The sequence below is a fragment of the Barbatula barbatula genome, assembly GCF_947034865.1.
Source record: "Barbatula barbatula genome assembly, chromosome: 19".
NCBI classification, from domain to species: domain Eukaryota; kingdom Metazoa; phylum Chordata; class Actinopteri; order Cypriniformes; family Nemacheilidae; genus Barbatula; species Barbatula barbatula.
Window position 1 is genome coordinate 13,786,940 of NC_136782.1, and position 25,503 is coordinate 13,812,442.

At 38.1% G+C, this 25,503-nt stretch overlaps 3 protein-coding genes across 7 annotated transcripts; 2 read left to right on the plus strand and 1 right to left on the minus strand.

The window, feature by feature from the left end:
- Positions 1-1,477: 1,477 nt before the first annotated feature.
- Positions 1,478-4,654, minus strand: vma12 (vacuolar ATPase assembly factor VMA12). Its single transcript, XM_079481860.1, has 8 exons — positions 4,358-4,654; positions 4,041-4,279; positions 3,746-3,958; positions 3,587-3,660; positions 3,249-3,338; positions 3,108-3,150; positions 2,890-3,002; positions 1,478-2,788 (listed from the first exon to the last, which is right to left on the minus strand). Exons 3-8 carry the CDS (start codon positions 3,915-3,917, stop codon positions 2,693-2,695), a joined length of 588 nt encoding a protein of 195 aa, XP_079337986.1. The 5' UTR covers positions 3,918-3,958; positions 4,041-4,279; positions 4,358-4,654; the 3' UTR covers positions 1,478-2,692.
- On the plus strand, positions 4,329-8,538 carry poldip2 (polymerase (DNA-directed), delta interacting protein 2). 4 transcript variants are annotated; one of them, XM_079481856.1, is made up of 12 exons: positions 4,329-4,488; positions 4,619-4,817; positions 5,505-5,586; positions 5,677-5,774; positions 5,856-5,952; positions 6,098-6,173; positions 6,287-6,394; positions 6,492-6,628; positions 6,745-6,771; positions 7,266-7,391; positions 7,465-7,544; positions 7,717-8,538. In XM_079481856.1, exons 2-12 carry the CDS (start codon positions 4,633-4,635, stop codon positions 7,829-7,831), a joined length of 1,131 nt encoding a protein of 376 aa, XP_079337982.1. In that variant the 5' UTR covers positions 4,329-4,488; positions 4,619-4,632; the 3' UTR covers positions 7,832-8,538. The 4 variants fall into 4 exon arrangements, with proteins under 4 accessions (XP_079337982.1, XP_079337983.1, XP_079337981.1 ...); XM_079481857.1 differs by having other exon boundaries at positions 4,394-4,488; positions 5,511-5,586; XM_079481855.1 differs by having other exon boundaries at positions 4,431-4,513.
- A 1,271-nt stretch (positions 8,539-9,809) lies between these two features.
- lrrc75a (leucine rich repeat containing 75A) lies at positions 9,810-23,230 on the plus strand. Of its 2 annotated transcripts, XM_079480895.1 has the most exons (5): positions 9,845-10,541; positions 10,671-11,159; positions 13,178-13,306; positions 14,962-15,062; positions 20,266-23,230. In XM_079480895.1, exons 2-5 carry the CDS (start codon positions 10,905-10,907, stop codon positions 21,089-21,091), a joined length of 1,311 nt encoding a protein of 436 aa, XP_079337021.1. In that variant the 5' UTR covers positions 9,845-10,541; positions 10,671-10,904; the 3' UTR covers positions 21,092-23,230. The 2 variants fall into 2 exon arrangements, with proteins under 2 accessions (XP_079337020.1, XP_079337021.1); XM_079480894.1 differs by having other exon boundaries at positions 9,810-11,159; positions 20,266-21,745.
- The last annotated feature ends 2,273 nt before the right edge of the window (positions 23,231-25,503 follow it).

Below are 25,503 nucleotides of genomic sequence, written 5' to 3' on the forward strand. Positions count from 1 at the left end.
TTACAAAATGTACATATCTACAGACATTACACAATGTACAAGAAATACAAAAAATATGAAATAACAGTAATGATAATAACAACAACAATGATATAATTCTCTAAATCAACATTTTCCTCTTTTACAAACGACAGATACCCAGATTACTGAATCTAAATGTCCTGACAGGGAGGAAGAGATTCATGATGTAAGGAAAGAAATTAGTAGAACAAATGTACATGCACTTGAAAGATTCTACAGACTATGGACACAATATAATACAATAGGCATTTACTGCTATATATGCAACATGTACATATCCACAGACATTACAGAATGTACAAGAAAAAGAAACAAAATGTGAAATAATAAGAAATAATAATAGTAGTTGTAGTAATACATTTCTGTTTTTACTTTTACAGGCAACAGATCAGTTTCCTCAGATTACAAATGCACATGCGCTTGAATTCTTTCAGACTATGGACACATTACAATACAATAGGTACTTACTGCTATATGTACAAATGAACAAGAACATTACAGAATGTACAAGAAATACAAACATATCAATGATATTTTACTTTATGTTTTCAAACTGAAACAGAAATCTGTTTTACTTTTTCAGACATCAGATCAGCATACCCTATATCTGAATCTTCCTGAATCCGAGCATCCTGAGGAAGAGATTCATAGTGAGGTAAGAGAAGAAATTATTAAAAGAATTCACACAGAGTATGATCAGTACTATACAATCATTTATGAATGTATGAATTAAGGACTTTATTATATTGAACATTTCTACTCGGATGTTTATAGATGAACTCCTGATTCAACAATATCTATATTTCAACAATAGTCTTTATTTTACAATAAACATACTGTATTAACAACCTTGTATCTTTATAGCATTCTCTCAAATTCTGTTTTTATCAGACACAAATGACTTCAACATTCCATTCTTTCAAAGGATGTCAACGGAACTCTCGCAACCAAATTACATTGCATCTATCAAGTTATGATTCGCATTAAACCAATCAGTGCCAAATTTCAGTACCTGAGAATGCATCTGTGCGGCACGCAAAAGTAAGGTACATTAGATAAAGAGAGAGAGCTCGCGCATTTTACCTCACACAAAGTGAAAGTAAAAAACAATAATGAAGCAGGCTTTAAGAATTAACGTACAAAATGTAAATAAATACTCAACTGGACACTAATAAATTATATTAATACATAAACGTACCTATTAAGCTCACCAAACTCTACATTAAGACTTTTTTTAGTGGACAAGATGTTGATTTATGTACAAAAGGTTCTGTTAAAATACAATTTTAATCCCTCATAGAATAATATTTAAATTCATTTTGATTGAGACTTTTTTAAAATTAAGATAAACTGTACATCTGTTACGGGCCAAATCCAATTCAAATAGCTTGTTTAAAACTCGCCCAAAATTGCTGGTCATGGCCGAACATATAAATAAACCACAGAAGCTTGATGTCAAATAATCAAGTTTTTTTTATTAAAAATAAAACTAAATAAATCCCATACACAACCAAAACATGGTAATATCATAAATATGTATAAACGAATAAAGGCAAAATAACTCATGGTAGCATAGTTTTCCAGTGTTTAGAGCATGGCGCTAGCAATGGATATTAAGTCACTGATAGGCGACAAATACAAGGAAGACAAGGGATGGGCCTTTATTTTAAATAGGAATTTCTCTGGATTAGCACATTCTTGGGAACATTTGGGATAATGTAAGTACAGAACTGCATGAAATATATCACACTGCAAGTAATTTTTTGATATTTCACAACAAAAATTTTCCATATTGTGGCTTTAACTTCAAAAGGATTAAGACTGAACCTGATATTGCCTGATTTTAAATATAGTGTTATATTCATATATGCACATATACAGTTTCTTGAGAAAGTATTCATACCCCTTGATTTTTCCCCACATTTTCTTATGTTTCTGCTCCGTGTTAAACTACTTTAAAAAATGTACATGAGTCTATTTAAAAAAAACTGATTTGTGACAAGTTGGATAATTAACGTAAAATAAACAATTGAAATTAAATTGCGTAAGTATTCACAGCCCTTTCTGGGACACTTGAAATTTAGCTTTCCAGTTTTGCTTTTTGATTTTGCTACGAGTTCACCTGTGGCAAATTCAATTGAATGAGTATGATTTAAAGGCACACACCACATAAAAAGGTCTAATAGGTTTTGCCAAAGCTTAAAATCCACAAATGTTTATAATTGTGTTTCTGTACAATTGAAGCACTGGATCTGGGTAAGCAGAAAATGATGTAATTCTGGTGAAATAAAGGTGCGCCCAGTGACCACACATTACCAGAGAGTAAGAAATTCTTCTTTTCAGCGTGTCTGACTCAAAGCTGCAATTGTTTTTTAGTTATCATTTTATTATCTTTTTTCATTTTAATTTACAATCATGTACACAAAACAAAGACTAACATAACAAATAAAAACATAACATTACGAAAAGTAACTTACAGTGCCTTCCAATCAAAGTGGTGGGTTCCAAAAGACAAACTTTAAGTAATTTAATACCTTTATAGTCAAGTAAATATGCTTCCAAACGTGGCACCTTTGTTTACTTCCCCATCGACAGTCAAAACAATCTGTACAATGTTCCTAGTAACTGAAAGACACAAAAGTGTTTGACGTGTTAAGTGATGCTATCTGTTTTAGGGCTCTCCAAGGTCTCCCTCCATAGTTCGAACCAGAACATAAAGCTCTGCTAGACCAACAACAGATGCTGCAATCATTGCCGCTATTACCCTCTGAGAAAAAGAAATAGAAGAAATAAAAACATGCATAATTTTGTGAAAAGCAATTTTATGACTTGTCACTGTGCATTGATTGGTGTGTGCTGTGCACTCACCGCTGTTGTCTCAGTGAAGATATACTGGCTGCCCAGATATGAACATGCAAATGCAGCAATTACAGTTACAAGGAAGTTGAATACAGTAACGACCACCGCCTTCACAGAACGCACTGTTGAACACAAATGAACAGTAAAGAACAAGATAGGATCAATCTAAATGATGAACCGTATGAGAAAATACAACAACATGAACCAAGAATGAAAAACATCTTTACCTTGCCTTCCGAAGTCTACAAAGGTTCCATGACGAGAAGTCTCCTGTTATGCAAAACAGACATTTTGGCTTACATTTTCAAAGACATTACGAATGAAAAGAGGTTGTGTGTCCCTTATGAACACTGCAGCCAAGACTTCACCTGTGGATTGACATTCCGTGTAATTCTCCTGTATTCTTCATTGGCTAGTTTGGCTTTAATCTTTTCTAGCCTGGCCACCAGCTGGGGGTTCTGTTGTAAATAACAGAAAATAAATACATTTTAAAGAACATGCACGTTTAGCTTTACTGTGGCTCTGTGGCTGTAGCATGGCACTAGCATCACCAAGGCTATGGTTTTGATCCCAGGGGATTGCACATAGTCAGAAACAAATGTATAGTGTAATGCAATGCAAGTCGCTTTTGGACAAAAGCAACTGCCAAATGCATAAATGTAAATGTTATGCAACTATGGACAGTCCTGCTACCTTTTTCACTTACCCTTGGAGGTGTTATAACTTCTGGGAGATAAAGTGTGCTGTCCTCAAGCAGCTCATGTAGATACACTGGGTGTGCTGCAGAAGGAACAAATCAATAAAATAGCGAATTCATATTTAGGTACGTATAAGCAAGACTTTCCAGTGATCAGGGTTCTCTTACCATTTGCTCGCAGAAGCTTGTGGAGTTTCCTCGCAGTCTTGAATGGTATTGTGGACTGATTTTTGAGGTTCTCCAATTCTTCCATTAGTTCTTCCGATATGGAAGATTCTTTGTTCAGTAAATCTTTCACCTTCTTATGAAATGTCTCTCCGATTTTAAACGAAGAAGCCATGCTTAACGAAGATGCCGACTCAATATACTAAACAGTATAGTCTATAAATAGAACATAAATACCATAAACAGAAGAATATTACAGGAAAAGAACTTCTATATATATATCTGTCGAAAGACTAACCTTAGAGCTCTTTGCTACTTATAAATGCAACGTCCCGAATTAACGTTACATGAAAAAAAGAAGAAAAACATCTACAGAAAAGCACAGCATATACGCGTATATATCTGTAGCTCTAATGTTACAGCGACATTAATATTATATTAAACAATTCGTCCTAAATGAAACACGCTTCCTGTTTTCTTCTGCAGATCATCTGACTGCTTCTGTTACACGTAACAAGGGACCGCCCCTTTTGATTGCTGTGAGAAAAGCATTTGATTATTTATTAATTTAAATTTAATCATAATTCTGGTTGTATTGGGTGGTGTTTTCCTTACGTTTAGTGCGGTTTCAATTCTAAAAACAATTATTCCAATACATTTTTCCAAAGATCCACGACGACTTCCGGTTGCAATGTCTGATGGGAAATGCTGTATAACTGCGTATGGTCCAAATCAGCCTTATAGCGGTAAAAGTGAATTAAGAGCCATTAAGTGAGCGTTGTCGTTGTAAAAACTCGTGAATTTCACAACTCTAAATGCCTTTTTTTGGATTAATTGTGACTATTGTATTGACTATGTTCTTGTGTTCGCGTACAGGTTGTTAAACCAAGATGGCAGCGTACGTAATACGTCGGGGTTTATTGTCCACCGCCAGTAAATATAACAAGCTGAAATCCACTAACAGATTACGGAGTGCAGTCGAGTACAACAGTGGATTAGATCTGAAAAGACCTCAGGCGTTATGTTCAGCTTGTGGACTGTCCAGTTTTCAGCAGACGAGGTTCATGTCATCAAGGTAACGTTAATGGCTAGAGAGATGTAATTTACTGCTACCTCCTCGTGTTAAATAACTGCGCGGAATTGTTACGTTAGTCAACAAACTGTTGTAAGTGCAAAACTTTATAATGTATGAAATGTATATTACGTGGAAACTTCCAAATCAGCTGTCAGGAGTTTGATGTAAGCCGTAACTGTACTTTGTAGGATTCCCATGCTCGTAGCTGCGATACTGTTGCCATAAAGTTTCAGTGCTCAGTGAAATAACTATGGGATTAACTTCGTTTGCATAAACCAATTCGATATGTTAGTGATGCAACTGTTGAGTTTCTTTTAAAATGCCATTGCCATAAAACTGTAATTCTTGCATGGGGCAGGTAGTAACATGGCAAAACAAGGCCTTCAAGATGGACACATCTCAGGCTTGCTTTAAAACCTCAAAATACATTTTTGATTACATAATTGGTGATATGTGCCTGAGCCAACAGAGTAAACAAGTCTTTTTCCTGTGGTCAGCTTGCATAGCTGTCAGGTCAGTGCATGGTGAACTGGAACAATTTAATCTGGTCTGTGTCGAATACGGGTCATTTCTTGCTAGCTGATCAGTTGCTGCCTGAGAGGAATTGATTTTGGTTGTGTGGTCAATAAACCTTTTCCAAGTGTAAGATATTTCAGTTGACTTTTTTGTTGTTTTAATTTGTGGCAGAAACAGAGCAGAGGGGAAAATACTTGAACCTGTCGGCGTGTTTGAGGCCCTGAAGCAACACGGCAAATATGAAACAGGCCAGGTGAGAGAGTACAATTATTTCTTTGTTATATTTCTTTGAGGCAAACATTTTGAGTAACCCTTTAACGTCTTTTCAACATGCTATCCACAGCTTTTCCTGCATAGTATATTTGGCTACAGGGGAATCGTGTTATTCCCCTGGCATGCTCGCCTATATGATCGAGATGTGAGCCCTGCTGCGGCTGACAGGTATGTGCTTCAGCTCTTGTGGGCTTATTTTTGATAAAGATACTTTAGAGTTGTTAACTTGTTTGTCATCTTACTTTTCAGCAAGCCAGACACTGCAGGCCATGGATCCAAAGAGGTGAAAGGGAAAATGCATACATACTACCAGGTCCTCATAGACACCAGAGACTGTCCACACATAGTAAGTGACATCAAATTAGAGATGTAAATGTATGTAGCATAAGCAAGCATTTTATAATAATAAAAGTGAATTAATGTTTGTGACGCCTTGCTTATATTTGTGTAGTAGGCAGTCTGTTTATCTACTTTGTTTTTGTAACGATTAGTCTCAGCGGTCTCAGACTGAAGCGGTTACGTTCTTGGCCAATCATGATGACAGCAGGGCCTTGTATGCTATCCCAGGTAATAAGTGTTCCATAATACAAAATGCACTATGTTTACAATAGTGATGATGATTCCCATTTTATCAAAATTGTGGTTGTAGGGACTTATTTTTGTGTGCTTGTGTCGCTTAGGTCTGGATTATGTGAGTCATGAAGACATTCTGCCTTACAACTCCACTGAGCAAGTTCCTATCCAGCATGAACTTTTTGAACGCTTCCTCTTGTTTAGCCCCTCAAAAAGTAACGACACTTCTTTCAACAGTGCTTAACCACTGCTTGATTAAAACTAAGTGTCTGATCAGTTGTCTCACCGGTTGTCTCATCATTGCCTATTTAGATCCCCCATTCACCGCTAGAGATACGCTAAGGGCCTGGCAGGAGAAGAACCATCCCTGGCTCGAGCTCTCAGATGTGCACAGGGAAACCACGGAGAACATCCGTGTTACCGTCATCCCCTTCTACATGGGCATGAGAGTAAGATCAGAGACTTTAAATGTTCTGTAATATATGTGCAGTGGAGTGAATATATTCACTTTTACAGATATGAACTATCGATCTTGATTCAGATTTCTGTTTTTCTGTTTATACAGGAAGCTCAGAATTCACATGTGTATTGGGTAAGCAAACATACTAAAAAAAGCTACTTCTACTCTTAACTATAAACCAGTTTACAGAATAGAGGCCCACAATTTTTCACTAAACGACACACATTTTCATATCTACAATTACAGTTAAATCATGATAACGGTATCATTTCGATTTCAGTAAATAATGCTATCAGTTAAGTTTATCTTTAATTTAGTTTATTTCGTGTTTTCTCTTTTTGGCCAACAAATCATAGCCAAAATATGAGTTTAGGGAGGCCTAGAGAGAGTGTAAAACCATTGTGTCCCTTTTAAGGCTAAAGTATTTTAAACAGGTGCTAAATATTTACACCAGAATAAAGACAGTATTGATCATGTTAATTTAAGAGATTTACATGTGATATTGTGAACATAAAATGAAGAACATTTTGTCTTCTGGTATGAATGCTAATACAGTTATTGCCATAGTTACCAATCTGGTGTGAACAGGAATTAATATTCCTGATGATGCTAATGTTTTTCCTCAGTGGAGGTACTGCATCCGTCTAGAGAACCTGAGCAATGAGGTGGTGCAACTAAGGGAAAGACACTGGAGAATCTTCAGTCTCTCAGGAACTCTGGAAACAGTCCGTGGAAGAGGAGTCGTGGGCAAGGTACTTTAGAGTCTTACTGGATGGTCATAACACCATTGAAGATTTATTGAAAAAACCTTTAATATTTCACCAGGAGCCCGTTTTGTCCAGAGAACAGCCAGCCTTTCAGTACAGCAGTCATGTTTCTCTTCAAGCACCGAGTGGACACATGTGGTGAGTTGATCAAAATACCTTCAACTATAGGTTGAACCTCTTTTCTTTTAAAATTCATAGGGTAAGACATTCGCTTACCAATCAGTGCTTTTTGCACACTAGACTTGTTTTGACGTTTTACATTTGTGACAATGAGCATTAAAAATCCTTTTCTACTATTTTGTTTCTCTAGGGGGACATTCTGTTTTGAGAGAACAGATGGCTCACACTTTGACGTGCGCATTCCACCTTTCTCACTAGAGAGCAATAAGTATGACAAATCTACCCCTGCTGGCTATCCCTTGTAGTAAACCTGCTACCTTCACAACTCAGCTACGCCACCAGGTGTTTCTCTTGGACATGCAGATTTCAACTTCCTCGACAGTGCTTCTTAAATATATGAAATGCATGATTTAGCGAAACATCCTTCAGCCTGGTTCTCAATGCAGCACCGGAGATTCGTAGCAACTGCATATTTTAAAAGAACATGTGAATTAGGCAAGCTAAAGTGAGGAGGTGGATTTTAGTCGATGGTATGATGCAGGTTTTCTGGTAAGAATAGAGGCATTGCCAGTTTATTGTCTGAAGCTCCAGAACCTCAACAAGCAGTATAGAGACTGTTTGAAAGAATTTTTCCTTCTATTTATTTGAATAATTGTATTCATCAATTGAATAACCATGATCCAGCTTCCTTTAATTCCTTACTTGGATCATTTGAGCTGAAAAGTCTCGAAAGAGTACTGTCGTGTTCTGGAGAAAACTTCCCAGTGTTTTATTTTCAATGTTTTCTCCAAAAGCTATTGCCTGGTAACTGGATTGCTACAAAGATTACATTGGCCATGCCAACGTCAGCTGCCCGTCATTGAAATATGGTTAGACTAAGAACGTCTTGTATGCTAAAACTGTAGAAAGGACATTTGATCTTATAATTAATTGTTATAATAAATAATGATCTGCATTATTATTTACTGTAAATACGTTTGTAAAGGCATAAATAAAGACTTTTTCAAGTTGATGTTTTTTTCGTTTTGTATTATCTATTGCAATGACAACTGACTTTAGAGCGCAACGTTGATAGCTTTATATTTTCTCCGTTACGTCTGCATTTCTTAGTCTCAATCGGAATATTATTCTAACTAAGTGTACATAGGAAATGATTGCTTATAAAAAAACTACCATCAGAGGAAGTACGATTGGTCTATTCAACTCTATGGAGTGGTCATGACCTCTGATTAGAAAACAATCGTTATTTACATTTTTTATAGTCTAAGGGACTAGATAATATAATGCTCTCTTAAGTATTATTAATCATAGAGCCTTTGGCAGTAACCAAGAATGACGAGTTTAGAGAGATCCACGTGTAACGGCCGGCGCGAGACTCTTAAGTGATAGCCTACTGAGGATCGTATGAAGGAGTGTAATTTAGAATCAAACATCGACCCAAATTACATGATTATTATCACGCATAATAAGCAAATAGGCCTAATATCATTCAACGAAGTTTCCTTTTTATCTTTTGGAGCGAGACAAATTACGCATTTTTCAACTAACGTTAACAATCACAACCTAACGCTGGAGGGACCGCGCGCATGTCTTCGCCACGCCACTTGGATTCCGCCATTGGGCCTGTGGGTGGTTCTTCTTTAACATTTTTCACCACCTTACAATAGTTAAACGATTTAACTGGGCTCCTGCAATGAAGCATACATATACTGGATTGCTCTTATCAATGTAATCATAATTTAGAGTACGCTTGTAAAATGATCACAGTTAAATATGTTAACCCAAACCCTTACCCTAAGCCTAAATGTAATAAAATAGGAGATTAAAAACACGTTATTAAATCAAGTTTGTCTTTGGTCAAAATAATAACTACAACTGTATATATACAATGGTAGAGCAACAACACGAGTATGACGTGTCCACCAATCGATCAATCAAGATGCAGTAGGAGGAGACTCGATCCAATGTCGACCAATCACAACGCGACGGGAGGAGACTGGATCTGGATTGCCACGCGTTGAACGCCAGATGTCAGCAAAGAAACGACAAGCATTGACAGTCATCCGCGTTTTTAAGATACACGGGGTCCTGCAATGAAGCGTACATACTGGATTGCCCAAATGCTTGTCTCATTTGCTTTAAAGTGCCTATTACTGAACAAGTTCCAATGGCAACCATCTGCTCCACTTGGTTAACTGTACATGGCAGTTTTGCATTCTCGACCCTACAGTGAAATACAAGTTGAGGATGTTGCAGACCGCTCCACCCCTCCCAACCAGCGTCGAGAGACCCAGCGTTCGTCCGCTGCGTCTGAGTGAAGAGAGATCGTTAACAATAAGAGAAGATGGGTCTCTGAACACACCCGGCCAGCACTCAGACGGGACACACCTGGGGAGAGGTCATATCAAAGGGAACACGAGGATTTAATTCGCCACGACACGTTTCAGCAGTGAACACTGATATTTCTGCGGGCTGTGTGTGGAAATGCTGTGATGAAGACTTGTGCTGGGAGGAAAACAGTCACGGACGAATATTTACATGTCCTTGCTCACAGCGGTACAGCTCGCCATTGACTCAACTCATAAAGAGACATACATTGCGTAGAGACAAACTGCGATCTTAAGAAATGGTTTGAAAAGATCGTACTGCGATTGTATGTTGAAGCGAAGTGTCGGAGTTTCTGGAGGTTACGGGACTGCGCTTGTCTAATCTGCGGTCATGCTGCAAGCATCATCTGATCTATTCCCAACCTGAGGGGAACGAGGAGTTTTGACAGAATAGATATAAATCGTAGTAATGGAGCGTCCACCTCATTGTGCTGAGATACGTTTAGTTCGTGGCACATTTGCCAAAATAGATGTAATATTTTGAGTTGTGACATAATTTTAAATTGAGAATTAATTTGCGCATGCGGAACTGATCATTTCTAAAAGTAAACAACTGACGTAACACGAGTCGACCATTTATTAGTGTTGTGGTCTGAAAATGTGATGAAAAAACACAGCATCGCTTTACGTAAGTACAAATGGGGGCTTTGTAAAACATGGTTTACTGCCATAATGTCAGAAATGGCACGTAAGGCAAGTTATGACCTTTTTATGACATAAATGCGTATTCAAATAACGTGCGTTTACTTTCTGTCAGGTGTGAGATGATGACAGGTGTGAGGTGAGCAACTGGAGCCAAGCAGTGGTGCGAAGATTTATTTTAAACAGTCATTCTCCAAGGACCTTTCAGTGATTTCTCGTTTGCTTTTGTAGCTTGAAGTTTTGTACTAGATTTTAGTTCAACGTTTTTTATTCCTGATTAATGTGAACACGTTTTGAAAGTGTGTCCGGTCTGGAGGGCCTTTCCCTCAGTCAGACTCTATAACCAAATATGGGAGCGAAGCAGACGAAGGCCGCGGGACAGGAGGCTGGAGCGAGTCCTCAGAGTGCGGGATGGAGACGGACCCCGACGAAAGAGCGAGGTGACATCCTCGCCTCTTTAATGTTGAGGTCAAGGAATACGCTGAGAAACAGTGGGACTCCCCCTCCGTACCAGCGACGCATCGGGATGATACAGGAGATGATGCTGATGGCACAGCAGGGGAAGCACGATGAAGCGACGGAGATGCTGAAGACCCTGCGGCAGGTACAAATATTAGTATATGAGATTGGAAGCACTAAGCATGAAGTTGTATAATGGTTGTTGAATGTGATCCCTGGGTGCCTCTGTCAACTCTTTCTCTATATATCAATGCTCTTGTTGCTCTCTTCTCCCGGGGCCCCAGAGTTAATGTCCTGCCCATTGTCCCCTGTGTTAGCCAGTCTTTCCCCTGTACAACTTTGCCCTCTGTGCCACCCCGGCTGTTGATTTGTGCCCCATCACTGTCTGTCCTGTCTATGCCACCCCAGTCCCATGCAAACCCTACCCCTGACACTATGTCTACACTGGACACGAGCAACGGGACACGACAAAACGCATTAGAACCCATTATAATTTTCGATTTAGTCCACACTGGATACGATTCAATAAGAACAGGCAGGTTGTAATAACACGTTGCACCTGTCACGGTGTGAGACTTCCTCCAGGGCTCCCCCTTTCCTAGACCCCCACCCCATCTGCGTGGTTTATGCTATGTCAACAAGAGTAAGAAAAATAATCCTGTATAAAATGGAATTAAAATAATCTATGAAAATCGATGGGTAACACTTTATAATAAGGTGCTATTTGTTAACAGTTAATTAGTGCATTAGCTAACATGAACAATGAACGAATACTTATAAAGCGTGTATTAATATTAATTCATGTTCATTTCAGCATTTACCAACACATTATTTAAATCAAACGTTGTCACTATTAACATAACTTAATGCACCATAAACTAATATGAATAACTCTATTGACAAGAACCAATATTAACAAGGATTAATAAACTAAATAGTTAATTGTTAACTAATGCATTTACTCATGTTATCTAATAGAACCTTATTGTAAAGTGTTACCAATTGATGAATAGATTTCATGGCTTGAATAAAATTTTATCAGAAGTGTCAATTCATGTATAGAGTAATTTTTGGAAAAGGGATCAATGAGGGATTTGAAATCCTCTGTAGTTATTTCTAAAAGTATGTTGAAGCAACAGGTGGCTTTGGAACACACTGCACGCTTTGTTCTCAAAGTAAGGCTTTTCCCCGCAAGTAAATGTGACATTTTGACTGGATTTGCACATTTTGCAGTGCATCCGGCAATGGGGATAAAGCACATAATGAGGTAGAAGGAGAGTCAAAGGAAGAGCGTCTCTTGTCCAGTGGTAGCCAAGTGCACCCTGTTGCCCGGAAACCATAAAAATGGATGGGCCTTTGATTAAATGGAAATCGATGAATCAAGATTCTGCTCCATAGAGGTATGATGATGAAACAAAAGGTTTCCTCTCCATGTGCACAATTTGGGGGCGTAGGGAGGGGGTCTGGTGTTAAGGAAATGTATAGGCTTTGTGTCTATTGACGTAATAAACATTTCATAAATAACAAAGAACAATTTTTCCTCAGCTCATTCACTTCCTCACTGATGCTTTGCTTTTATTCGTGCACACCCTTTTTGCTTTTGTTTGCTGTCGATCAGTTGGCTCTGACCGCACAGCTTGCAGCACCATAAACATTTGCAATTTATAAATTGCCTGTAATGCTGCTTTGTAGCTTGCCAGTGTTCAATATTGTAGATTACATTTTTCATCTGGTTTTACTTGTATGCAGAGGTAAAGGATTTGTTTTTAATTATGAAGTGCTGACAATCAAGTGTGTTCTCTTTCTAGGGCTATATCAATGCTTTTTGGGACATTTAGGAAAACATGAATAGTTTGCTTGTTTTTCCTATGTACTATTTATACAGTTGTTACTATCTTTGGTGGTAAATAACATGTTCTACATATACTGTAGCCTTCAGGTGTATATACATCAGAGTAGATGTGTAGTAATAATTTTCCTCTTTAGCTTGGCATTTACTCAAACAAAACACAAAAATCATTGCCTTTATTTTGACAAGAAAATGCATATTGTAAGCAAAAATATAAAATTGTGGGATTTGCTGCAAATATCTATATAGTTTTTAAATACTGATTTCATAGTTCTCAATCTAATATCTGTTCCTATATTGTGTAATTTCTCCAGGATCTGGGAATGGAGTCGACCTCTCTGGATGATGTTCTTTCCCGCTATGCCAGTTTTCGCAATCTGGTGGATCCCATTACCCATGACCTCATCATTAGCCTGGCCAAATATGTTCACTGCCCAAAGACGGTATAGTGCTCGGCTTCTTTGTAGACACACACACACATGCTCTTCGTAAATTTTATATGCCATTACATAAACAATTGATGAAAGTATTTATAGCACTGACCCGAAGGTACAGTAGAAAGACACAAGAAATTGAATCATGCCATTCCAGTGCAGTGAGCATGAAAGTGGATGGAATATTGTGTTTTAAGCTTCTGTGAAAGAAACGGAGAGCAGAAGGAGGTGAGCTGGTGGATGAGTCACACTCACTAAAGACCAGTCAGCCTTCTCTCAAGACATGCTGCTGCCGCTGCACTTAATGAAGCAAGTCAGGCACTATATCACACAACTAACACCAGCTCATCTTCTATAGAAACCTTCACCAAAACAACATCTGCTTTCCTCTTAATACGCTGGACATGATGTGGTTGGATTGAATCTCATGAAGCCTGTCAACCATAATATCAAAGAAAGAAGTCATAGATTTTGTTTCATAGCAATGAGGGTTTGCATAGTGATATTGTTTTCTCGAACAGTTAAGTGAAAATGTCATTCTCAATGTTGGAATTCAAAAAATGTTTTTATGCTGTAAGTATTTATTCATTTTTGTGACATTTGTTGTGCAGTCATTCATTTACAATTTACAACACGTTGTATAGTTTGGTACGATCAGAACATCTTACTGCAGTCTACTTCATTCCCTGAGCCAAATCCATTTTATTACAGTTATAAACCTCTGAACATTTTGGTTGTAACAAGATCCATAATGGATTTATCGTGGTTATACATTTATTAAGAATTGAATTTTCAAGATGGCCACTATTGTAACGGGCGGAGTATTCATGTAATGCATGGAATGTGATGAACATGGGAAGTGGATGCCATGTGCCGAATATAACTTATGTAGATCAATGGGTTCAAAAGTTACAGCCGTTTTGAACCCACCAGGCTTGGCCCTTAACTACAAAATGACACGAGGAAACAGGAACTCAGGAAAACAAACTAAAAGTCCAGACAACACAGGAAAATCATCGACAAATCATAACATATGGAAGTGTGAGGTATCAACCACTTTGCAATATGTAAACACTGATTAAGAAACACTTCCGGTTTAAAATTTTATTTATTTACATATACTGTACATACATGCATTTACATATACATATATGAATAAACCTTTAAATTATTTCTTTAAAATACTAAATTGTTTTTTTGTTCAAACGTCTGTTCTTCTGGAACAGCATTAAACGAGTGTTGATTACATAATCCGAAGTGGTCTATAAGAACAAATATTTGAAGATTCAGAACATGTTTTATATACTTGCTAAAAACTAATAACCAAGGTTCCACATTTGCATTTTTTAAAATAATGAAATGTGTACCAATATCCAGACAAATTGCATTTGTATAAAAACAGCTTTTTCTGCTAACACAATATCTGCTAATGCATTTTACCATTGGATCACACAACACATACACCCGTAGAGCCTAAGTCAGTCTAAAGATAGAGTGATATGTCATTCAGTCCATATAGTTTTACTCCTCTGTCATCACAGATGTCAAAGAAATTAGTATTTAATCTTGGGAACTCTGAGTCCCTCATCTTCTGCTAGGCCCTGTTAACCTGCTATATTTTTACAGCTTGGGTGATTCTCTGTTTCTGTTTCTCTCTGTTTTAGGAGGGCGATGCTTTGGGTGCTATGGAGAAGGTGTGCCGTCAGCTGATGTACCACCTGAGTCCGCACTCCCAGGGGCTGCTGAAGAGGAAGCCACAGGCCTGGTGAGAAAGCAGAACTGATAGACAGGTTTAAGAAGTGAGAGCATCTGCTGCCTTCATTTCATAACCAAATGAAAGAGCCATGGGTCTCTCATGCTTTTGTCTTTGCTTCATCTCACCTCATCTTGACTCATCACTTCATCCTGTCCTCTCTTAAATTGTTTCTCACTTCTTGACTCCTGTCTTCTCATCTCTTTGCTTCTTACATGCCATTCACATGAATACCTAGTTATAAGCTACTTTATAAATTGAATTGATGGTTTATGCTTCAGCCCACACACAGTAGCCTAGTGGCTGACAAGTGCTTCGCTTTGTTCGTTAGATTAAGTGATTAGTTGGTTTAAAAATAAAAAGGCCCCATGGCTTTGCAGAGAAAATGAATCATTGCTCTGCCAGATGTTTGTCCATGCACTGAATCTTCAGCACTTAGAGGTGAATGACATTTTAAAAAGCATATCGCTAATTGAAATTTCGGCCCTGTACTCCCGATCTCCCCAAATTGATTTGATAGACAACATCTCACATATTTCCAGAGCAGCTGTGTACATCATCCAAATATCATCACCTGTGAATTGGCTGTCAGCGTTCTCCAGTCCTTTCATTGATGATAAGAGCCGTGTTTACTCTGCCGAGTGAGTCAGTGAAGGAGAGCTGCCTCCTACAGCGTGCCGTGTGCTCTTTTACTAACACATGGTTCTGTTGCATAGACCCAGACTTGTGGTGCCGCTTTCTAGTTACCATTAATATAGTCAAAACACAGACAGTGTGTGTGCATGATGTGTGAATGAGGAAATACTGAGCACTGTTTATTTGTTTATTTATGTTTATTTTGCTTGTGAACCAAAACGATTTGAATGGAACGGAACCCTTTATAATGTGCTTAACCTATTTGCAGGGATCTTTACTATCTCAATGCAGATTCATTGCTTTGGCTCCTATTGATACGTTCTTCTTTTATCTCCTTTGTTTGTGTTTTGTTTAATCCTTACTGGGTTTTTGGTTTATGGACCTCTGCTGTTCAGCTGAGTCACACTACACACGTCTTTGTGTAATTTATAACGGTGAACTGTTGCTGTTATTTAGTGCGTTGCGTGTTATTGAGACAGATGTGAATGCAGCTGTTTGAGTCTAAAACGGGAAAGATGAGTGTTTTGAAAGCCTGTGTGGTTTTCCTCGATCTCACTAAGAACTTTCTTAAGCGCCTTTGTTTGTTCTGTCTGAACTCTTATGTTTTCTTAAAATTTCATCAGTTTGGTTTAATGGCTAAATCATTTCAGCCATCATACGCTGAAGATACATGCAGAAAAAAATCAAATTTTTTGGAAAAGATCTTGGCAGCTGTTCCTCCAAATTTTCTTTTGGCCTTACTATAATAATAATTAATTCATATTTTGTAGTTGATGCTCAAATCAAATGTAAATGAGAACTTCCTTAGGTTTCGAAGAGAAGAAATACCAAATTATACGAAATTAGGATTTCTTCATCTGGATAAAAAAGGAAAGATTCTCATCAAGGAAAACTCCTCTTTTTCTCTTTTTCAGTCCACTCCAATAATGCATCTGCCCTCTCCAATGTAGTATTGGCTAAGTGTTGCTAACATGACATTAACCTCCTCCTCGGGTTATTAGAGAGAGACCGTCTACCAGACAGGTGTCCTATCTTTCTCATAGATGTTCCACTGCAACTGTGTTTATGTGACGCTTGCATTACTCATGGTGTGGGAATAGTTTCATCTGTGTGCCTCCACACAAATATTTACATTCAAGCTTCGTCAATTTTGATTTACAATTCTACATGTATCTGTGTCTATAAAAGGGTTTGCAGATGAAGTCCAGTCTCTGTGATGTGATTTTAGAGGTCTATCATATTGTTGTACATTAAACAAAATGAGCAGGTCATTACAAGCGTATGATATCTGAGAACTGTATTCACAGTTATGTTGGCTTAATAGCATCCGCATCAATCTGCAACCTTAAACATGACCTGTATTGTTTTACCTCCAGTCCATAACAACCAGCTCACATCTGTCAGAAGCTGGTGAAGCTTTCTGGCTGACAATGTTCTTTTATCTAGCTTTACCCCACGATCTACATCCATTACATCCACATTAATAGCAAACTCGCTGGAATGGTTTAACTTTGGAAAGAGAATGAAAAACAAGATGTTAATAGTGGTGTTAGAAGAAAACGTGTTTGTGATTAGAAAACAGGAGAGATGGGAGGGTGTGGTGGAATGTGGGCTGTTGTGAAATCATAGTGTCATCTCATAGGCATGTCTCTGCCTGTCTTTTGGTCCCTCTCCTAAATTTCCCCCCACATCTCCTACTCCGGTTTCTTATCCCCCTCATCTTTTCTTCTTTCTTACTTTCTTATATAATAACACATTTAGACATCTTCACATTCATTTGCAGAATAAATACTGTTTTACAATCCACAAATGTGCCAATATAATGTTGCTTTTGAAATGACAGATGTGTTTGATCTGATATCTTTTTTTCTGCATTTCATTAGCCCAATTATCCAGGTCACCAACTGATTAGATCACGTTAAGCCCATGAGAGAGACAGACTTTAATTTAGGAGAAAGTGATCACAGACTCAAACTATCACGGTATCGTTTTGTTAGAGAATTATTTCTTTTTTCCCTATGACAAAATGTGAAGAAGCTGTAACAATGTAATGCAGTATGGCTAATTTCTCACATCCTCCTTTCCTCCTGCTGCTCAATGCCTTCATTTGTATCACTGTAACGCTCAACAGAAGTGAGAAAGTTTAACCTTCTTATTTTCAGTCTAACCTTTGTTCAGATCTTTCACACTGAGGAAATCTCCTGATTCCTTTGACTTTCACAGGATCGACAATCTTCAGAAGTATTATTTCACAACATGCACAAGCTGTCAGGTTATTTAAACATTTTGTGCGCACAGAATGCGGCGTGGTGCGACACGAAAATACCATCAGAACAACCCGTCATGCCGGTGGAGACAGTGCTGAACCTGAGTGGTGTACGCAGTAGCTTGGTGAACAGGTTTCTTTCATCATGGCTATTACTATATTGTGTTTGCACACCGTTACAGAACTATCTGTGTAGAATTGACTGGATTTGTTAAAACTATATTTCATGTCAGCATGTTTGTTCTTGTGCGCGATTTCTTTATGCATGATAGATAGATGACGATATTTGGTCAATGTGACTCTTTGGTTAATGAGATGAGAACATTTGGAATTGATCAAGAATTTAAGTGAGTCAGACGCATTCAGGGTGAGGTTGCTGATTTTCTCTTATGGAGCGTGGGATTCGGGATCCTGGCCAGTAACATCAGGAGAGCTGATATCATCCTCTGGTTTAGTCATTTCCAAAACAATGCTGCTGTTTTATTTGCTAGGTCAGTGACAGGATCAGAACAGGAGGGGAAATACTGTATATAATTCAGAATGATCACAGCATGTCAAATCAGAATATGTATTATTCCAATCTCCTTTCTAAATGCCATTCTGAGAAATATATGCATGTCCTGGTGTGAATTAGCGATGGACACATGAAGTATTATTCGCACTGTTACTTTTCTTGCTTTAATTCCTCCTCTCATAGCTTGTGCACTGGCAAGCTGCGATGGCACACTGAGCTCATTATGAGTCTGCTACATGTGCAGCGCTTCCTGCAACACCAACACTCTTGTTCTCTTGTGCTTAATGGAGTGTCTCCGAGATGACGCATTTTTGTAGGCCAACTAGGGGTGGGCAATCTGACGATCTTAAAATCGCGATCGTTTTTCAAGGTGTCCTCAATCCACTTTTCAATGGAATCATCGTCTAAAATATATCGGCCAAAATATATCACATGTCTGTCTCGCATGTTTCCATGTGTGATGTATTTGAAGACAAATCAGTAAGTTAGTGGTAAGGCAGAAGAGGAGTTGGTGCCAACTAATACTGATGTGTTTTTCAGCAGGGCTGTACAGTGCGACTTGTATATTGGTCTGTGCAAAGAAAAAATGACCAGTGTGGCACTCGTGCCATACAGTTTTTCAAGTGCATTAGACAGAGCAGTTGGTTTGTGTGAAGTGTGTTTGTCCATGTGCCTGTTTGTATGTGAAGCTAATCGATGGCGCACCTCTAACTTACTTTATTTACTTAGTCTATTTTGTGATTGAAACTCCGGCTGCATTGAGTTAATGTAGCCTATATCTAGAGCCCTATGATTTCCGTGATGTTGCCCTGAGAGTATTTAATTGTTTTCACTGTTTGAGAGAAACTATCATCATTGAACTGCACACACTAAAACTCAAGTGTCTATTGAGGGAGCGTCTTAATGACAACCCGTCACAATTATTAAAAATACTGTATTGTTCTTGTAAATTGATAAACTGTACTATACTTTAATACATTTACATAATACATAATACTTTTTATACTTTTAAAAATATATTATCTACTGCAATTTACAATAGGCCTAGTAAATCCTAAAGTATACCACAGTATTTTTATGTGGATAAACATCCACATAAATTGATTCTTCTATAGTACAAAAATAGACAACACGAAAAAAAACAGTAATGTTGTTTTTCGTTAACCAGTCTATTTATGCCCTGTTCAATTCTTTCAGTTCAGATCCTGGATCGAGATTCTTTGTTATGAAGGTTGTGATATGTGTTTTTGGGAAGATCGCCCAGCCCTAAGGCCAGCTCCGAAGTTAGCCTCCCGCTGGTTCCCTCGTCCGGAAGCCTATCCATTTTTCCCATAGACTTAAAAGTGTCTGCTAAATAAATGTAGAAGTATTAAAAAAGTGGTAAATAATTACTTATGAATGAATCCCCAACAATGATTTTAGAGATGTGTGGCCATGTAGCATTATTTGTAACATAATAAAATCACAAGCGGGTTATAACTTATAACTTTATGTCATAGATTAAAACGTGAGTATTTGGAGGTTTTATTAACCACATACCTTATTTCAAGCGATTTACCAAAAACCCATAGACTTTGGGGCAAATGACCCGGATGTGCCAAAATGCTAACTCGCTTTCGGGGATTGCATAAAAAAATGATGTCATCTCCGAGGCACTAAACTCCTGCAGAATAAAAACTGTGAGGCTGCCAATATGACCAATATACATGTTTTAGTATTTTTTAGCTGTTTGTAGTGCATTGTTATTCTCCCACCTCTATACATATTCTTATTGACTGCCTTCTCATTCTTTTTCTCAGTCTGAAATCTGTCCTGTCCGGCACTCCATCCAGGGGGACATTAGACCTCTCCAGCATCCATCTTACTGTAAAAGACATGGAGCGTCTTTGTGCCTATCTGCATCAACACGAGACTCGCATCACAGGCCTTGAGCTGGGCTTCACCGAGCTCACAGATGAGGCCTTTCTCCAGCTCCTCCCCACACTGGCGTCTCTTCCTCGTCTAGAGACTCTCACCCTCAATGGCAACAGGTTGACGCGTGCAGTGCTTAAAGAACTCACTGACACTCTTAAGGACCCTAACAGCTTCCCCAGCATCACCTGGATCGACCTGGGGAACAACGTGGATATCTTCTCTCTCCCACAGCCCTTTATGATTAGCCTGCGCAAGAGATGCCCCAAACAGGGCAATCTCCCCACCATCCAGGAGTTTGGTGAGAGCCAGGCCAGCGAGCCTGAGGGCAGAGTAGACGAGGACGATGCGGATGATCCCAATAGGACAGAGAGCCTTGGGGAGCTCAGGTCTGAGGTAGAAGAAGAGATTGATGGTGTTATGGAGATCGATAACATGATGGAGGAGTTGCTAGGCTTTGAAAGGGAGGTACAGGGAAAGGAGGACGAGGATGACAGTATGTGGACTTTGGAGGAGCAACGGCTGGTGAAAGATCCAACTGTGCGGAGAAAGGAGATGGCAGTATATAAGGCAGAGGGCGAAGAGGACTTGGTTAGTCAGTCTTCCCATCTGTCTTGCTCCAGCCAGTCACAGCACTCATCTGGAGCCATTGAGCCTTTGAGAGAAGATTCTGTCCCCTATCAGTTAGCTTGTCATTCAGATAACCCTACCTGATCAAAGTTGAATAAAGCTTGTAACCATTATCCCTTTAAGGAAAATAGAGAATCTTTCTCTAGAAGCTAAGAAAAGCCGGTCAGTGTTTTGATTGTTTTCAGGTGGGTGCCCAGACTGAGAGAGGGTTGTCCATGTGCACATGGAACTTAACAGGTTTTGTGGGGTTGACAATCACAGCTGTGATGTAAGGGTCATAGATTATGATGTCAAGGTGAGGTTACTATTTTTAATGTTGCAAAAGGAGAAAATTAATATACATAGTATATATTATAATATACCTTATAAAACTAAATTTCATAACCATAAACCTCTGCCTGTGTGCCTGTTTAACATGTTGCTGGAGAGGCACATGTGTGTATTTATGGGTTTGAGAATACAGTATGTGTTCTGGGTGTAAAGAGATTAATATAAACACTGTTTTAAAGAATCCACAGTTTTGGACATCTCCAGATCTTGCATGAATCAGTGTGTTCCTCTATGCATTTGACCGTTGCAGGCATCACATTCTATCCAGCAGTGGAAATTTTTATTTTCATTCAGTATCGTCCAGTGAATTGTCCCAGGAGTCAGGTGGATGGGACGTAGCTGGGCTCATCTTAAGTGCCCCTAATTTATATTACCAAGCTTCTTGCGGACATCATTAAAGGGGTCATACGGTGCGAATACATGTTTTTATTTGTCTTTGGTGTGTTATAAGTTGCCCATGCACATATTAGACACGTAAAATTAAAAAAATAAAGTGTCAGAATAAAAGATGCTTCCTATCCAAAAGCGAATGCTCACCCAGACTTGCCTGAAACTCCTCGTGTAACCACGCCCCCACAAATCTACGTCAGTTCGTGGTATAATTTGTCTAAGACCAAGCCCAAATGTATATGCAAGTAAGATGGGAGTACCTGTCATTACGAGTACTTTGGAACCTGATGTTCCAAATATGGTAAAAGGCTTTACATTTCCGTCACATGCTTGCAGTATTCGACCAATCACTTCGCACTGGTTAACTGGCCAATCATAGCACACCTAACTCTTCAGAGCGATGAGCTCTGTAAAAAATCTGAGCATTTCAGAGAGGCGGGGCAAAGAGGAGATACAAACATGCATGGTATGTGGAGAATACAGCATTTTTTAACCTTAGATCGTGTATACACATTGCATTACATCTAAATCAAACATTTTTTAACGTGTCATATGACCCCCTTAAAGGCTAGTCGGGCTAGAACTGTCTTTGGTGTAAGATCTGGGAAGATGGATATTTTAATCTCCTATTTTGAACTGCTCGCCCAACTTGAAGTCCAAGTGTCCCTAATTTATACAGTAGTAAACCAAAACCTGTTGTCAGAGTTTGACCCCAAAGCTGTCCATTTGTGTGATAAAGCGCAGTGCTTAAAAAGACCCCGAAGCCAAAGAGAAAGGACTCCCTACACAGAACAGTGATCCTTGGCTACAAAAACATATAAAATGAATGTGTTGTTGTTGTTTGAGGCCTATGTGACGTTTTCCAGCTCTATTCTTTAGCATAGTTCCTTAAAGCACAGAAATCATATTAAAGGGATACTCCACCCAAAATGAAAATTCTGTCATGAATTATTCATCCTCAAGTTGTTCCAAAGCTGTATACATTTCTTTGTTCTGCTAAATAAAAAGACAGATATTTGGAAGAATGTAAGCACCGCACTTCTAGGGTACCACTTACTACCATAATAGAAAATAATTGAAGGTTAGTCAAAGGTTGCTATCCTAAATTCTTCAACAGAATTTTATACAAAAAAAATTTCTACTATAGTCAATGGTGCTATCAGTTGCTTACATTCGTCCAAATATCTTCCTTTGTATTTAATCGAACAAATACATTTATAGAGGTTTGAAATGTTTGGGTGAGTAATTCAGGACAAAAGTTTGGGTGGAGTATACCTTCAAAGTTTTATTTCTGTTTATCTATTGATAGAGACAAAGTATTTAATTGTATAAACATCTATTTAGTGCCTAATTGTCTACTTAAATTTGACTACAATTTTACTCAAATGTACAAATATGCCAGTATTTCATATGAATGCAGTTGTTTTTTAAAATGACGGTGTAAATTGAAAAAATGGTATTTGGCAAAATGGATATTTTAAAACAATAAAAACAATTTATTTCAATTTTTTAAATCCTTATTGAGAAATAGAAATTATTATATTATATTATGCTAAACCTTGTATTTAATCATGTTTTTCTGAATGTGAATTCAGTTCCTTCCCTAGAGTTAAATTGTCATGACATAACATGTCATTTTTCTTTTTATAGCAAGTTGTTTTATGGTCACCAGGTAGCCTCAAAGTATCTGTTTCTAAGCCATATTTTGGCAAATTCTGCCATTTCAAAAAGGGAATTAAAAAGCTGTGATCAGAGAAGTCATTTGCTTTTTTCTGCATTTCTGTCAACTTGTATTCACACAATTGTTAAAGCGATAGTTCACCCAAGAATTCAAATTTGTTGTTTAATGTCTTATTCCACAGCCCTCTGTGCTTCATATAATGGATCTAAATGGGGTCCATGGGGTCAAGAGTTCTAAAGGCACAGTGCCCTTTGGCACCATCGGTAAATATGAGCAGAGGCGGCTGTAAAAAAAGAAATATTTATAAAAAATCTACAATATTCCAACATTTCTTTAAAGTAAAACCATTTTAAGTGGGGGGAATATAACATTCAGATTTTTTTCTGATGGGGGAAGCAGTAACTTGTTTGATTACTTGTTACTGAGAAAACTAATGTCGTTAGTAACGGCATTTGTTTATAACAACGTTATTACCATCACTGGTCATCAGGAGCTCTTGATCACTTGACCCCATTTACATCGCTTATATGAAGCATATCGAGGGATGCATATTTACTTTAAAATCTTCTTTACTGTTCTACTCAAGAAAACATGTCACCTATAATGGCCTGAGGATGAGTAAATGAACTGCAAATTTGAATTCTTGTGTGAACTATCGCTTTAATAAAACAAGAGGAATGTTTGTTCAACAAATCACAAACAGGACCAGCAATATGTGAATACCCATTTGTAAACATGTAAAAACTGTTGGCATCACAACCAATAAAACTATTTTACTTCTGTTTTATACAGCACATAAATTGATAGGTTCTCTGAAGTTTGGTGAGTACAATAAACGTGTGAAAATTAATGTGTTCAAAATAAAAACCTTGATTTGAACAGGATATTAATGCAGACTGTTAATCTATTAGTATAGTAATCGTTGTCGACATCTAGTGGTTGACAATTCCTCCACCCTTTCACTGGTTTGTAAGCCACAGTGTTTACTAAGAGACACCGGGTTAGCTTTCAGTCCTATGCAGATGAAACTCAGTTCATGCAGAAAAATGGAATGCATAGTCGATATAAAAAATGGATAATTAGCAACTTTTTATTGTTGAACTTGAACAAAACTATAAACTGATGTTCCATAAAACCATTGTCATCAGCTAGGAATCTGGACATTTTATTATCTGGTCGTAATATCTAAACCCTGGATCACAAAACCTTAAGTACCACAGTACTTCTTTTATGCCAAGTGTCATTAGGATATTAGGTAAAGACAATGTTCCATGAATATATTTAGTAAATTTCTTCCATAAATATATATTATTGCAATGCACTCATAAGGGGGTTGCCCTGTAGGCAAAAACGCAGCAGCTAGAGTTCTTATGCTAACAAAAAAGTTTGAGTATATTAGCTTGGTTCTGTCAACATTATACAGGTAACCTGTTAAGCAACATATTCACTTTAAAATCTTACTGATAACCTAAAGGCCCTGGTTTAGCTCATCAGTATCTGAGTGAGCTTCTATCGCATTACAGTCTTTCACAACTACACTCTCAGTTCAGGTGGTACATCCATTTCCAGACACACACTGTCAGTTCACAATTTTTATATATCAATAAAATATTGACAGCATACTGTTGTACACGTGTCTTGAGTACAGCATACAGCTTTCTGAAATCAAGCACTAGAAGGCTATTGTGGAGAGCAATGACCCCTTTGCCAATGTGTCATCTATTAGCCTTGCAACTATTGCCCGCCATTTGAAGAAGTACCAGGTTTCTATAAAACAAATTCACCTGGTGCCTTTTGAGAGAAACAATGAGCGCTTTTCCATCATCGCACTGAATCGCTCTAGTTCTTCAATCTTTCCACTCTTAGCCGATCCATGCCAGACGGTATGGTAATGGTTTAATTTTCCACCGCAGGGCAGATAACAGAAATTTTTAGAATGTAGGCCTTAACACAAACGCGTCATTTGCTGCCTTGGTAACATGAGAGACTGAGCTATAACGTCTCTGTGCGCATTCATTAGCAAGGTTAGATTCAGAATTACGGTTCGAAAAGTCAGAGCCGAGAACAGTTTGTAATCGTGCCGTGTTGAACCAGG

Excerpts from the sequence above, each read along its gene's own strand:
- vma12 (XM_079481860.1), bottom strand. The coding sequence starts at position 3,917 with ATGGCTTCTTCGTTTAAAATCGGAGAGACATTTCATAAGAAGGTGAAA. Across the intron at positions 3,661-3,745 it reads CAAGCTTCTGCGAGCAAATG|CACACCCAGTGTATCTACAT; the intron begins GTAAGAGAACCC and ends TTCCTTCTGCAG. Across the intron at positions 2,789-2,889 it reads TCTTCACTGAGACAACAGCG|AGGGTAATAGCGGCAATGAT; the intron begins GTGAGTGCACAG and ends TCTTTTTCTCAG.
- poldip2 (XM_079481856.1), top strand. The coding sequence starts at position 4,633 with ATGGCAGCGTACGTAATACGTCGGGGTTTATTGTCCACCGCCAGTAAA. Across the intron at positions 5,775-5,855 it reads AGCCCTGCTGCGGCTGACAG|CAAGCCAGACACTGCAGGCC; the intron begins GTATGTGCTTCA and ends CTTACTTTTCAG. Across the intron at positions 6,395-6,491 it reads CTTGTTTAGCCCCTCAAAAA|ATCCCCCATTCACCGCTAGA; the intron begins GTAACGACACTT and ends TTGCCTATTTAG.
- lrrc75a (XM_079480894.1), top strand. The coding sequence starts at position 10,905 with ATGGGAGCGAAGCAGACGAAGGCCGCGGGACAGGAGGCTGGAGCGAGT. Across the intron at positions 11,160-13,177 it reads TGCTGAAGACCCTGCGGCAG|GATCTGGGAATGGAGTCGAC; the intron begins GTACAAATATTA and ends TAATTTCTCCAG. Across the intron at positions 15,063-20,265 it reads AAGAGGAAGCCACAGGCCTG|TCTGAAATCTGTCCTGTCCG; the intron begins GTGAGAAAGCAG and ends TCTTTTTCTCAG.